This window comes from Anticarsia gemmatalis, chromosome 9 (genome assembly GCF_050436995.1).
Source record: "Anticarsia gemmatalis isolate Benzon Research Colony breed Stoneville strain chromosome 9, ilAntGemm2 primary, whole genome shotgun sequence".
NCBI classification, from domain to species: domain Eukaryota; kingdom Metazoa; phylum Arthropoda; class Insecta; order Lepidoptera; family Erebidae; genus Anticarsia; species Anticarsia gemmatalis.
Window position 1 is genome coordinate 9,639,335 of NC_134753.1, and position 16,496 is coordinate 9,655,830.

Below are 16,496 nucleotides of genomic sequence, written 5' to 3' on the forward strand. Positions count from 1 at the left end.
AGGCACTAAATAATACAGAATAACGCACTGTAAACTCTTATTCCAGGTTACGAACAAAGCATTGAAAACACTAAACATTCCACGGCATATTAAAACCGCGTATCTAAATAGTAGATAGTAAAATTATTATAATCATGTCGCCAAGGCATGCAATTTTCGAGCACCACATACTTACACTATTAAAATACAAATATGTACACTATGGCATGGCATGTAGAAACGTGCAATCGGTGCCAAAGCTTACGAAATTAACATGAATAACTATCATAATATTCTAATCCTAATGAAGCATCATTACAGTCGATTCCATTCGTAGAGACCAACAATAGAGGTTCATGTGAAAGATGGGATTAGTTTAGTATCCATGAAATCTCATAAGTCGGCGTTGTTCACTTGTTGCTCAATAAACAGCCTAATACGTTCGTGCATTAGTTAGGACTTAGCGAGAATCGATGAAGCTCATTGTTCATGATTATCAGGTATTCGTAATGCATAAATCGTACATGGTTTCAGTCAGCTTGAGCACAATTGCGCTGCACTCTGTGTCAATATGGAAAGTGGGTCAGCGAGGCAGATTGATGACGTATCACCTACCGGCACATCGCTCCTGCCCGCCGACCCTTTGTCATTTGTACGTCTGTACTACACGCTCCTACTGTGTGTCCACTACCGATGTAATTAATTGAGCACACTGGGATATTGTCCTTACATCGTAGGCATCACAATTGCATAGATTGGGCACCAAATTTTATAAAATCCGTAATACGTAAACAAATATCTTGCTAGGTTTCAGTGATTTCGTGGTGTGTATACTTTAAAATCTCTCAGTTTAACTTTAAACATCTGAAACTGCGTCTGTCAGAACCTACTGATTGAGATCGTCAATGTGCAGTCTGTGATCAATCGTTTATCTAATAACATTACACTAACTCGGAAATTAAGGTCAACGGGGCGGCGGCGTTTGATTCACCGCTTCAGTGTTAGTTTGTGTAAACTTTGAAAACTTCGTTTAGTATGTTTGTCATTGTTTGTATATTGGGTTCCGTCATAAAATGTTGATAGTGTTTTTCTATAGAGCACACAATACTAAGCCGATTTCCATCAACCAAATTTGAATGAATTTTGCAATAAAACACATTGATTAGTTTTAAAATACTTTATGATATTATGTTAATACACAATAATAATCACTTACATATAAACTTTGTTGTCATTATATTATTGATATATCAACGAAAACTTTACTTACAATATATTTTATAAACAACACTAAGACTATCTAAATAAATTATATACTAAGGCTAATAGATAAGTATTTTTTATCTCTACATAAACATTTTAACTATACTTACACTACACTGCCTATTTCTTTATTTCTTCTAGCCTTCAGTTTTTTATTAAATTACCCGTTTTCAAAAGACGAAAGTAAATAAATATAATAATGCTCTACATACTGGTAGAGCAAGATCACAGTATCTTATAATTCATATACGCACATTGTTTTACCTTATTATCCTATTAGTTTATATTCTGAATAAATATATTTCTTTTATGGAAATAGTGCCTCCACATTGTAGGTAACTCATATTTGAAATATTTAAACGCCTACTATTATTTTATTTCTACATGTAAAAGTACAGATACACGACATTGCTATTATTTTTCTTACAGGATCATGAAATAATGCCTGAGTAGTGAGTTACATTTTTGCGTCACAAAATTATATTTTCTACCTCGAATAACATAAAATATTATATGTATTTCCTATATTTAGAATATTAATAAAGTTAATAGTAACTGTGGTATAAGAGACATTGCCTTCTTTCAGTTATGAAAAATTCTATCTTATTATAATTATCTGTATTATTATGAAAAATAGATTATTTTTAGAAAAGATTTTGCCGTAGAAATTTTGGCGTATTCTATTTGATTTCATGCCTATTTTAATGAATGGACAATAATTGTGAACTAACTACGTAGGGAATCGTAATAGACTTTTACCAAAAATATTTAAAAGATAATATCTACTTGACCTTTCTTTCACTCTCGCGTTGTAGATCCCAAATACCTTCACCTCACCAAAACGTTCACATGGCATATAGAAATCTTTCTACTAATTACTTTTTAAAATTATGTTTGGAAAAGAATATAAATAGGTTAAAAACACAAGTTTATATCACAAAAAGTAGCATATAATAAAGATTATTTACAAAAATATAGCAACTTACACTTAGTTATAATGTATAATACTTAGGTAACAACGTTAAAGCAGCATTTAATTACAAGAGTATCTACAAAATCATATTAAGCCACCTTGATTTGTACTCTCAATAGTTTTCAACGAGCCATATTCCTACAATGAAGATTGATGTCGCATTAAAAAAAAATAATTTCAGGATTCTTTTTAAAAAACAAAAAACTAGGTATAAACTCCTGTTTTTTAACCATTGCTGTCCCAGTGCTGGGCAAGGGTCTCCTTTCGAACGAGGGAGGGGTTAGGGCTTGAGTTCACTCCGTTGGCCAAGTGCGGGTTGAGGACTCAATTCCTGTTATGTACCTACTTATTTTTTCTTCCCCATCGCCACACAAGGAAATATAAATCACCTTTATTAGAATACACCATTATAAGAATCACTAATTAACATAACATAACATTACGGTCTACAATACTGTTTGCATACTAACATTCTCTAACTTTTCAAGTTCGCTTTTGTTAGATCTGAAGAACTGTTCGATCTCGGCGAGGGACTTGCCCTTAGTCTCGGGCACCATGAACAACACGAAGAAGAACGCGAATGCACAGAAACACGAGTACATCCAGAATGTTCCCGCTGATGTTAATGCCGCCTGCAAATAAAAAAATACTGATAAAATAAACTTCTTAACGTAATTTCCTTCCTGTTCATACTAATCATTTCATATACAGATATTATTTACTTAAACTGACTGTTTATTGACTGCAAAATTTGCCTTTATGCTCGTCAACTACTAATTGTTTTAACAAGAATAAATCCTTCTTAACAAGAATAAACCCTAGCCTTTTTGTGTATTTACACAAGAAATAACATAATTTTAAATAGTCTCATTCGGTAACATTACAAGCAAAATACCTATTCATTTTGCTTGTAATGATGATAATGATGTTACCGAATGAGACTGTACTTTCTTTCATTAGTTAATACTTACATCAAGAGCGTGATACGACTTGATGACAGAGAACATGGAGAGCAAGTTGATAGTACTAGCCATCGCAGACAACTGTGAGCGATAGTGCGCCGGGAACAGTTCACCCAACAACAGGAATGGTAGACCACCGAATCCGAGTGGAAAGCCCAACATAAATACCACCAAACTTGCGATGGGAAGATATCTGAAAAATATTAAAGATCAATTAGATTATCTCAATACCTTTCAAAGTCTGGTTTTTAGTACTTGTTACCGAAGTAACAGTAGTCGGTCCCGGTTGTTGTCTACTAAGATAACAGTCGTTAAGCCGCGTCAAAGGCCTCTCGGGCGGCTTGAACAACTTTGACACTAGATTGACCACTAACCATACGACAAACAACAACAACAACTGAAGAGGCAACAGAAATACCGTAATTATGGTACCCTAACAAAAAAGAGCCATAACAATAATATATTCAGTAAAAATAACAACCTGTTCAAAATCTTATTAACTGCTTCAATTGTTGTATATTAGACAAAATAAATACTTTTCTGATCAGCTATAAATATGGAATATCAATTTGTACTAGGTTTATTTTTCTATAAAGGTCCGCGATAAGGAAATTCCTTACTTTAAGATTTTCCTCAAACGTTTAAGAGAGAGATTAATAATATTTTCACTGAAATAAAACTAGGAAGTAATAATGCTTAATACAGAAAATTATAAATTATGTTGAATCATGGTCAAATTAATTATATTCAAGTGGGTTTATTAAGTCTCTAAGTTTATTAAATGACTGCTTCGGTGGCGCGGTCGGTAGTATAACCGACTGTGACGGATACTCTACCACGGGTTCTATTCGTGGGTCGAGTAAAATACTATTGGTCTTTCCTATTTTACGAGTAAACTGTAATATTTCTCGATAGTAGGCCGGTGTTCGGTAATGTGCCCGGTATACTGACTCGCCCCCTATTACATATGGGACTAACATTATTCATGGCGAAACTTAGGTGTATGAAATACACCTTTGCCTACACCTTCGGTAATAAAAGGTGTAAATATGCTTGACTTACATTAGGAATGATAATGATTATGTGTATTAAGTAAGCACCAAATGAATATTCTTTAGCTATACCAGACGATTAAACGCTTTTAAAACCAGTTATTTCGGTCTAGCGAAAACTCAAATAATAAAAAAACATGTGAAGCAGATATATGCAATCTTACCCGAGCCAAGGGCTGTCTTTCAATTGGAAGTAGAATGCGGCTCCCATAGCAGCCATGGAGGCACACATGATTGCAGCAGAGATGAGCAACAGAGGTCTTCTACCAGCGCGGTCTACTAACAGCGTCGATACTCCGTTACTAACAAGCTGGACTACTCCTACGATGATTGTAGCAGTCATTGCATCTAGAGTACTGCCTGAAAAAGGACGTCCAGAAAAGTTAAAATTTTATGAACTAAAATACAAAAAAGCAGTCTTGGGACTCTGACCTCGTTTTGAAACTAGCCTATATTCTTCCGTAGCAATCATCCAGCCAAATTTTTAAATAACCTATCGAGTGAAATCGACGTAGGCTTTACAGCTTCAAAGTGCAACAAACAGGCACACTTTCGCATTTATAATATTGATAAAGATCTATTGTTCCGTATTACCTACTTACAAATAAAATAGGCTAATCGTTTATGAGAGAGCATAACTGCAAACCTTTGCACCGATCACCAATCATTGAAATGAATGTTTGAAATAATTTACTATCAAAACAAATATACGATGCTCATTTTAACACATTCACAGTCCAGCGCATCTCATGTGATTCAAGCTAATTGTTCAACTATTGTTTCCGCTACACGGACAATTACCTAGTTAATAGTGTCCGTTGTTTATCTGCCAAAGACGGTATTATGTAAGTGCAGTCTTACCAGCATTCCTGAAGATCTCGACAGTGAAGAAGATGACAGCATCAATGCCGCTGTACTGTTGGAACAAGAGTAGAGCGAACCCGATGATCATGGGCTTCACTACCATCGGTGAGAAGAACACTTCACGGGTGAATAAACTTGGGGGTTCATCGACTTTGTAGGCCTTTCTGAAATCATCATAATGCTTAGCTTAGAAGTTTTATAAAGAAATGGATAATTAGGAAATAGCCAATTTAGCTTGGAGTTTGTCGCGTGTATCTATCTATTGAGGCCGAGATGCGTGGAGCGGGGAAGCAGAGTGCAGCTATCTACGGGTACCTATATAACCTAAAATTATCTCCTCCCCGTTTCTCTTATGTAATATGTGCGTGTATGTGTAACTATAATAGGCGAAAAAAATACCAACAAGCCACCATTGGATAAATAAATACATTAATACACTATAACCTTGTACCGTGTTGTAATATAGTATCCTGACAATTTCTAACCTTGGGAACAATGAACGGTGAGATAGGTAGGCTGTTTCAGTAGTAGTAGTCCTATAATCAAACATTATTAGGTTTGGACATATTTACATTATCAAAAATATGTATATTTATAAATTAAAATTAAAAAAATATACATATATATGTATATTTTTTTAATTTTACACTACATTATACATATATTATATGTATAATGTAGTGTAGTATGAATAGGTATGAGTCTTCAGAATAAGCTTCTAGAAAATTTGGACATGTCTTGTATTTTAAAAACGTCGCTGCATTAACTAATTGTTTGTAAAACTGTGTTGTTTTCTCATCGTTTTCCTTCCGCCATTGACCTCGCAGAAGCGCGTATATTGCTCAGCTGTTAACCTCAAGCAAGGTAACTATTATAAAAAAAATCTTTGTAAGGAATCTGGTATAATTCAAAATATTTATCCTGTTACTGATAAGAATAAACACTTGTGTACCTGAGAATCTTAGTAACTTTCAATAATATTTTAAAGTGTCTTTGTAGAGTAGTTTCCGGGTTCAAAACTTCTAAATATCTATTTTCACACATTCGCCATTCATTTTATTAAACAGATAGAAACTAAACCTTTTAATGTAACAAATATAGCATTTAAAGTCGCTTATTTTCTCCTGACCTCAAACAACCCACGCCTCTTTCGACTGACCTCTTTATTTCCTCAATTTAGTACGTCTGTAAAGTAAGCATTTTCGAGGAGAATTGGGATGTGAACGATCATACTTACTACTGGCACATTGTTGTGGTAAAAGTTTACAAAACAATCACAGCACAATACCTATTATATGTTTTGTATTTCCTGTTAACACATTTCGATAGACACCTGTAAGAAACCTGTGGCTAACTCAAAGAAAATTTGCAATCGTTATTTGGAACAAAAGAACAGTGATAGCCTAAGAACAGTGGTCTAAGCATGTGAGTCCCACACTAGTTGGCGACCAATTTGATCAAACCCGAAACAATATACCAATGACTCTTCGGAGTCAGATACATATGTATTAGAAATAATTATCACTTGTTCCAACGGTGAAGGAAAACATCGTAATACAACCATGCATGTCAAAAAGTTCTTTAAAGAGTCCCCAATTGTGAGCGTGGTGGACTTTTTTTAACTGATAGGTACACTTACTCATTGTTATATTCCTTCACAGTGGCAGTTGCTCTTGCTGATAAATGCAGCCATTTGATAGAATCTGACGCGTCTAATCCTTTTGATTTCAACCATGCCGGAGATTCGGGCAGAGGCAGGAGAGCCAAGAATAATAGCACTGAAAAGAATTTTTTTATTGTTATACCCGAAGGTATAGACCGAGGTGTAATACAATTAGCCCCATGTAATAGCGAGCTAATTTAATGACATATACGGACACGTTACCAAACTCCTAGCTACTTTTGTGAAATATTCTAATAAGTATAAGTTTACAAAAATATTTTGCCCGAGCCGGGAATCGAACTCGGGATCTAATAATCAGTAATCGGATCGACCGCGTCACAGAGGTAGTAGTTTTCCTTATTTTCTTTTAATATAATAGTTTCACAATCCACATTAAACTTTATGATGAAGTCATCGTGTCATACGAATACATTGTAACACACTCCACTCGGTTATCTCCATAGACTCCATAGATAGCGCGGCTCACAGCTCTCAGAGAAATCCTAAATACTTAGCGCTATCACTTGCAGGGTTAAAACGAATCAATCAACATTAAAGCACGTTTTATTAAACACGTGATTTAAAAACTCAATACTATATAGTAGATAGGTAAATAGGTAGGTACTTATTATACCATGGCCATTCTTTCCATTCATAGAAACAGCTTGGTAAAAAAGTAATGTAAATAGGAGAAAAAATTATACTATAATTTGTTGCTAGAAGTTATTGTCAACAAATATGTTTAGCCTTGAAATGTAATAAACCTTTCACATGAATCAAATCTGGAAAACCTTTAATTTCTTGAGTAAATCGATTGAGTAAATAGCTTTTTTGGAATCCGAAAAAAATAGTATATCACGCTTTACTGCACTTATTAAATAATTCTAAATGAAATGAACGAAAATTACTCAATAAGTTCTACTTACTTTGACTTGAAATTCTCTATCAAATTAATTTTCCTTTGCCTTACTTTCTATAATGACTTCAGTCAAGGATATCAGTTTGATGATTAGGTATACATTGTTCTCATACAGTAAAGATCATATCTATAGTTAATAACAGACGTTTCTTACCGCAGAAGGTTGAAGAGAACAAGGCGAGGTACCTCCAGTAGAGCCAGTTGCCGGCAACATACGACAATACGATGCCAAGTGACATGGACAATGTTGGCAGTGAACCGAAGCGTCCACGGATCTCGGGGTCGCAACATTCACTCACCTTAAAAATAAAAGAGATAAATATTATAAAATATGTCCTAATCTGCTTGTTTCCATTTTTTAATGTCTCAACATATACAGGGTGATTGGAAAATTAAGGGATGTACCTTAATTTACCAGTCCAGTTACCATGATGCTTTGTAGCCTAGGGTGGTATTTAAAAATGCAATGCACAAAACTACATGACATATTTAAATACCAAACTTAAACTCTGTATGAAAAAACTCTCAGTCAAGTTCGTACACTAAAATCCGAAAAGTTTAGGCACCGTGTGGCATAAATCATAAAAAATAATAATAATATGACCATTCTCACTCTCACTTAAATTATACAAATAATGCTTGTCCATATCGGAAACACTGTTTAAAGGCCTAGTAAAGTGTGGCCCATACAAACAATTACCTGTTTTTCAGAATCCTATTGTAACTTTCCTTTCCATTAGAAAACCGGGCGTATCATTGATTAATTAATTATCATCATTGAATGCACGTAGAGTAAAATTAGGTAAATCTTATTTACAATGACCTTGGCATTGACATTGAAAACCACTCCCAGGCCTAAAATACCGCACATCTCTGATTGACAATCAAACCGGTTAAACAGAAATGTCTATAAAAAACTTTTGCAATTAGAATGCGTAATAAACTACGTTTTTTATTTTAAAAAAAATAATACTATTAGCATATTTTTTTATTTACGAATATACAAAATGCGGTTATATTACACAACCTAATAATTTTGCACGCATTAAATGAGATTAAATAATAGGCTACGAGTTTTTGGCGCATCTATATTATCTACTCTACATAATTTATTCAAAATTAAGTCTATATACATACAGATTATTATTATTATATTTATCAACATTTCTGTAAATATTGTTTAAATATAATTGAGGCCGACTCTATTAAAAAAATCCTAAAAAAAATTTAACTTTTCGATCATAAAACTAATTTTAACGGATATTGTAGCGATAAAAATAAGTTTGACGTAAATATCCCATCATTTACTTAATTAAGGTTTAAGCTGTCATGTCATGCCTGTCAAATCACAAAAAATTACAGAATTCAAACTTTTATGTTTTATCACGAGAACTTGACAGCTTGAACTGTTCAATTTGCTTGCAGACCAAATCTTCCCGAAAAATAAAGACAATAATTTACTTGTACACTATTAATACTGAAAAAAAAGTTTCATACATACATAAACTTGTGATGTAGCCATGAGAAATCCACCTCCGACGCCGGTGAGTATTCTGCCGACCAACAGCATTGGGTAGTTGCGAGCAAAGCCGAGGATCAGCCAGGCGACCACTGATATCGGTGTAGTGACTTGAAGCGCGCGCTTACGTCCTATACGCTGCATCAGGGTTCCAGACAGTATGCTTCCAGAAACCGCAGCCAAAGATGGCGTGGCACCTAAAAATTTGTTCAATAATAAATCATTCATCAATACAGTTTTTTTTTGCTTTTAGTTATTTGTTACACAAAGAAGTTAGTTTCTACATGTCTTTGCTCTTTTTAATAGACCAAATCGAACGTCTTCTGCATCTACCATTAACGTAAACGTAAGTACTGGCATCTACTGACTGGGCTATGGCTATTTATTCGTGACTATTATTATTGCATAATTAAAAAGGGACCAACCAATAAATCAAGTGGTGACATAAATAATTCTTATTCGGAATTAATTTAAATAAACTTTAGTCAAATGAGATCAAAGCGATAACGATAATAATACGTCGTAATTAAATGCGAGTGCCCGTAAGATACTATTTGTTGAATGACCATTAATATACGAATATGAATAAATACCACAATACTTTAAGATAATGTACACCCTTCTTCGCACAAGTGATCAGAGCTTATTAATCACTCCAGGAGCATAGTTAGGAATTGGTTCCTTGTTAGGACCAAAAGTAATCTCATAACAGTTGATCAAGGTAGGTAAGTGTTCGATACTTTAGCATAGTCAAGTATATCAAAGTCGAAGGGATTTGGTTTTTTCCCTTATTTAAATACACCGTTGAACTAAAGTCGACTTACATAATACTATTAGTGTGAACGCGGCCTTATGTTTAAAGTAAACACATAAACATAAATTAATGCAATTGAATTAATGATTCCGGATAATAGTAGGCATATAAACTAATCAAAATACCTCTAATAATAAATGAAGTTCAAAGCTCAATTTAGCAATTTTGAATACCTATTAGCTGCATGAATAAAATATAGACTCTAGGATGAAGAAAAAAGTAATAACTGGCGTTAAATATTACAATGTTTGTCATACGGTTTTTGTATTAGGTATTATGCATTTTAAAATTGATTTATTATGTAATTCATAACAAAAAATTACGTTTCTAATTTTACTATATTTTGCAAAAACGTAATTCATTCGATCGCTTTTTTGTATTATTTCAACAATCCATTTTTTTGTTTCCATATTATTATTATCAGAAAAATACTAGGTTGGGAAAAACATATTGGAATTCCAATGAAATTATTTATTGCGTCTATGTTTTGTCCGCATAACGTGCAGTACCAATAAAAATAATTAAATGCGCATCTTCTGCCCTACCATTGGTGTCGTTGGTAAGGCTACCAACGACACTGTTCCCCAAGTTCCCTAAGCAATGACATGTGAATTTGGTAAGAATGGTATATAGTACCAGACATACCGGATTTTTCGTGCACGAAAGAGTGTCTACGGCTATGCTCCGCAATTTTCAGCTGATAGTATTTTATCACGTGTATAAACATCACAATGACTCATTTTAACCACGTGGATGGAGACGACACTGCAGTCATTTAAACAATCGATTTTCGAATTAAAATGCGTTTTATTGGTTTAATAAATATTAGCCATTTTATAAATGTATACTATTTATTTTCAGGCTGACCGTGTTCGTACAAATATGTAATAAATATTGCAATAAAATACACAAATACACCTTGAACTTCAAACCGTAAACAATGCATAATTAATATAAACTCGATTAACGTGTTTTAGTTAAAACGAATTAATTTGATGTCAATGTCACTCGCGTTTAAGATGATCATTTGGCGGAATAATTAACGATTCGCGTAAGTACTGGAGGGGAAAATTACGGTGATTGTCTTGTACATTTTAATGCTCTACGAATGTATTACAAGATATATATCAACACAATGGTAAACAAAGCATTCAAACAAATAAGACATGGTAAGACACTGTGTGTAGCCTTACCGAACTGATAAACATAGGCGATGGATAAAGGATAAAGGAATATAACTATATTATCGTGAAGTCTTAAATGCAGAAATAAAAAGGTGGCAGATAGATATCAAGTCTTGAATAGATAAATTAATGAGCCCTACTTTACCCCTTTTGTACAACATGCACCTGGTGGACTCAAGGCCAAAACCCCTCTCACATTCCGGGAGGAGACATTAGGACAATAATTAGTTAGACAGTGGGACAATAATGAGTTAAATTTATTTTTGTATTTACTTAAAATTATGTTGTAAAATCCACACAATATTGTTGGTTTCTATACGAATAAAATAATACGTTGCTGTATTACCTATCCATGACTTCTGTTCACTGTTTTGTATAAGTTCAGGATCGACGTCTTCGATGGATGGGATCGCAGACGCTGTGTAGCCTCTTATCAGGCCGATGGTGAGGAATGCCAGTGATGCACCTAGCGTCAGCCATAGCTGTAAATATACAACGAAAAAAAAACGTAAGTCTAAATGTTTTTAGATGAACAGAACTTTTAACATTTATTTATGACTATTATCTAATATTACATCTGAATTATCCCTATATTGTATAGGGAATTATTTAAATCGATTTCTTGATGTTCTAGCCAGGTTGTTAGAAGTTATCGGGCCAGAGGCTGAAGTAACCATACAAGTATATTATTGTTAAATATTTTTTTTAGCCTAATATTATCACGAGTTCAAAGTTTTTCTCTTGCTGTAGATACGTGTGCGGTAAGTCGCTGTTACCTGAACGCTGTTGTCAAAACATTATTATGCATCCCTTTGCTTTAAAGAATTAGAAAAACCAAATTAACACTATAATATATAAAGTGAAAGTCTCCAAATCTTCAAATTTTTATTTTGTATGTTAATATTAATGTCCATTGCGGTATTATCATAGGTATTACTTATTTATCTATTTTAATATCATGTTTATCGTTAATTCCTAGTCTAAAACTTCTCGAACTAAGTCTATTACGATGCCTATGTGTTGATGCTAAAAATATCTGGTGAAATATTTTGAGAAAAGAATCTAATTATGCAAGCAAAGGTATTTCAATATTTAATAAGCCGTTTACAGTTTAGGAGCGTCATATTTGTAAACTATACTAAATAACATCATATTTGAAAGATTACGAAAACTGTCTATTTGATCCTATGATAATAGTTTTAACGTTTGATAACTGTTTTATCAGACATCCCGAAATCCACAGTGCGAACTACCTTTGATGTTATGTCTCTTCGCCGCTGTCTAATCATCAAAACTGTAGCATAATAAGAAATTCTTCTGACTAGAGTAGAGACAGATAGTGATAGCCGAGTGATGTGTTTTGAATGTACATAACACGCATTGTTTTAGTTTCAAATAAAGATACACAATTGATAAAAGTTTGCAAAACTAAAATGAATCTTTATCAATTGTGTTGGTTTCATATGAAAAAATAATCGAACCCACGTTCAATGTTATCCAAATGATTCAAAGTTACCCAAGTTGACGGTAATCACTTGCTTTATTGATAAAAAATCTCACAGGCGTGATCTAATGAGATCACGCCTGTGAGATTTTTTATCAATAAAGTTCTTAAAATGATGCAAATTCACGCAGTCCTCCTGATTCTGAGGGAAGATACATGAAATAGATAAATATAGTAAAGTTATTCCTGTTTAAGCTTAGTTCAAGCTAAATTTTAGTCGAGTGTTTGCCGGTAGCAGAGTAGGTACCAGATTTGAACAATACATCCTAACAAGTAAAGTAAGGATATTGTCCCTAATGCGTGTAAACATTAATGATAACGGCATTCCACGATATGCTTTGACCTCTTATTATATTTAGTAAGACAATAACCTATTGAAACTGGTACTGGATTATCGATATGGAACGGTGAATGGATAATGTTATAGTGTTTTACAAATAAATGAATTAATTGTCTTGCTCCTACAAAATGCGTCTGCTTAATGTCTTTGACGACTTACGACGATTACTTAACAGTAAATTATTATAACAAAATTCTAGTAATATCGATAGGTGAGCTGGTAACCTACAAATATTTAATCATAGGTAACTTTCTTGTGATTTAATTGTGTGAATGACATTTATTTTCAATTTCCCATACATACGAGATAAATTCTGCATCATAGGCGATAAGGAACATTTTGTTAAGACCATGAATAAACAACACTAAATTTACAAACATGTGTATAGTAAAAAAATGCAGCAATTTTTACAATGTCAGCAAAAAGTGATCTGGGTCATATATGACAAAGCCGGTCAAGAGCGAGTCAGACTAGCGCACGAAGGGTTCCGTACTATCCATATCCTACTAATATTGTAAATGCGAAAGTTTGTGAGAATGTATGTATGTATGAATGTTTGTTACTCTTTCACGCAAATACTACTGAACCGATTACGATGAAATTTGGTATATAGGTGAAGCTGAAGACCCAGAATAACACATAGGTTACTACTATTTATCCCGGAGTTCCAGAGGGATCGGCATTTACACGGGAAAGGTTTTGACGCGGACGAAGTCGCGGGCGGCCTCTAGTTATCCTTAAAGTTTCGCAAAATTTCAAACGTATATTTAACGGCGTTGTGAATTTTGAAGAAAAACAAGAAAATTAATTACATTTGTTTAGTTTTTAAAATATTGTGTGATAGTGGTAACTCTGACATTTCTGTGAAATTTTGTAGTGTTAGAAATCTGTGAAAATTTCAGCTTTCAAACTATCACGGTTCTTGAGATACAGCCTGGTGACAGACAGCGGAGTCTCAATAATAGGGTCCCTTTCTTACCCTTTAGATACGGAACCCAATAAATTAGTTTTAGCGATAAGTTATGTGCTGAGACAACAATGAGATTATAGCACATATTTAATTAGTTACATTGTACTATGACCTCAAATTATATTATTTACTATTACATGACAACCAAATCTAACAATATTGGAACCAGCCGTTTAAAATTTCATTTTACTTATAGACCTCTAACTTTAGCGAAATAAGTTATTAAACACTGGAAATGTAATTGACTTTATTGACATGAGCAAAGTAAAAGACAGAAAAAGTCGTAAACGGTTCTTCAGTCGTCATATTTGCCTAAAAATCGATCAGTTGTTTTATTTCTTCCGGGAAAATGTGTGCATTAGGTGACCGTACGCAGGTTTATTTTTATATAATGACCACACTACCGGTACCGATGAAACTACCACTGGTATTTGGTACTATCAAGCTAATCACTTACGATGAGTTGTCCTTTGACCAGTCTAAAATACTCTAAACATCACTGATGTCTATATTTAAATTAAGTCTCTCTTGAGAACCGTTAGAACAATAGCTAGGAAATATTCGAATTCAAAATGTTGTCGTAAATTTTGGTAATGTTATCAACACTTGTGTTAAACTGTTAAACATAATAATTATATTTTGCAGATAATTTTAAGTTAAAAAGCAGATGTGACCACCTATTTCTAGGCAATCTACGAATTCTTGAATAAATAATATTCAACTAGCAGACAGGCCTGATTTCGTCCGTATAAAGAACAATTTTATTCCTGGGAATTTTGATTCCATAAATTCTATACAAAACTTGTCCCGACAGTTACACACATATTAGGTAACGAAATAATTATCCAATTTAGTCAAATTGTTCGCGTATCTTTCGGTAAATAATTTTTACCATTAACACTATCTCAGTCGCATTTGGCATTGTCAAAAGTGAATAAAAACTTAACAACACAATCACTATTTACACCACACAAAAAATGCAAATTAAGTAAATGTTTACCTGCTTCCAAAACGCAGGTGTCATCACGCGCGGATACCGGTACGCTGCTGTGCTGAAGTAGATATATGAACAATAACGCACTGTCAATATTCGCACTGAGACTGTTACTTGCAGTTACACAAACCCGCGATGTATATCGTATACGCGATGTATTGTACAAGAGGTTCGTGCTACACCGGCGACCGACACCTCTTGGTCGTCAACAATAACTGCACAGATATCAGTCAAATACCACCTGTTAAGCGTCTGCGCAGGCGCCTGATCTGTTCATCCATTATCACAGACTCCTTAGCCTTGATAATGATAACCTTGGCAAGTGACTCTATCAAAAAGGAAACTGAAAGGTAAGTCATGGAAGTTCAAACCACGAATAAAGTACCCCGTTAGAAGAAAATAATTGTTATCTAAAGTAAATATTATTGCAGTACTAGTTTAGTATTTTTACAATAATGTGTGATGTTGTAAATTATAATAATAGTTTAAGTAAACGTTATATAAAAATATTGTATAGGAAACAAAGTAGTATTGGTGTCCACGTGAGATAACACCGAGTGCCGCTACCACTTAGCATCATAATCATTCACTTCATTCACGATGTATAACATCTAGTTATGTTGAATGTGGACAATAAAGGCTCAAAGGATAAGAGAGTTAATGGTAAAATTAAGCCTTATTGAAGCATCATTCAGTGACAGCGAACACACATAAAACATTTCATTTCTATATAAAGTTATGGGTATTTTTATACTTCAATATGGTGGTAAAATGGAGCGATTATATACAAAGTAAGATCTATCACAGACCATAGAAACAAGTACTTAAGGACAATACAGCTGATATTATTTTACAAGTGGATCTTGAAACAGAGACACGCGATGCAATAAATTATTGTAGTGGTTTACTTAACAACAGTACCGAACTACCGACTTCGCTTAGTCCAACTGTGAGGTAAATAGTCACTGAATGTAAGTTAGTGTAAAAAGTGTTAAATGAAAAGTGGATCAGTATATAGTTATGTTGAGTTTTTTATGTTTTGAATTATTGTATTAGTATTTTATTAATGTTGTACTCAATTAAAAGATTGCAATATACTCTAACGGTTTGCGAGCTTCAGAAGTAAATTAGGATCTAGTCGCGAATTTTCAATAAGCCACATAACATAAACAATAACATCTTTACAGTATTAATATAGAGCGCTTTGCAAATGGCGCTCAATTGAAATAAAATGAACTCTTAGAGTCTTTCACTACAGCAACTTCAAGTAGGGCCTTAGATAATATTATATACATTATCATTGTCTAGGGATTACCACTTGAAAGGTATCAACTACTCTCCCAAACAACACATCTATCATTATAAGTATATAACTAGTTGCTGCGTGTTCTAAAATTAAACTAGACCTACTAAACTAAACTAGTAGACCTTAATTATTTAGTTTTAATGTTATTAATAAATAGTATTTTTATTTAAACTATATTTTTTTCGCCTTG

At 33.6% G+C, this 16,496-nt stretch overlaps 1 protein-coding gene across 1 annotated transcript; it reads right to left on the reverse strand.

The window, feature by feature from the left end:
• Window positions 1-1,179: 1,179 nt before the first annotated feature.
• LOC142975439 (facilitated trehalose transporter Tret1-like) lies at window positions 1,180-15,210 on the reverse strand. The gene is made up of 9 exons (XM_076118270.1): window positions 15,007-15,210; window positions 11,539-11,674; window positions 9,177-9,391; window positions 7,830-7,974; window positions 6,733-6,871; window positions 5,091-5,257; window positions 4,394-4,589; window positions 3,187-3,370; window positions 1,180-2,847 (listed from the first exon to the last, which is right to left on the reverse strand). Exons 1-9 carry the CDS (start codon window positions 15,028-15,030, stop codon window positions 2,662-2,664), a joined length of 1,392 nt encoding a protein of 463 aa, XP_075974385.1. The 5' UTR covers window positions 15,031-15,210; the 3' UTR covers window positions 1,180-2,661.
• Window positions 15,211-16,496: the final 1,286 nt, after the last annotated feature.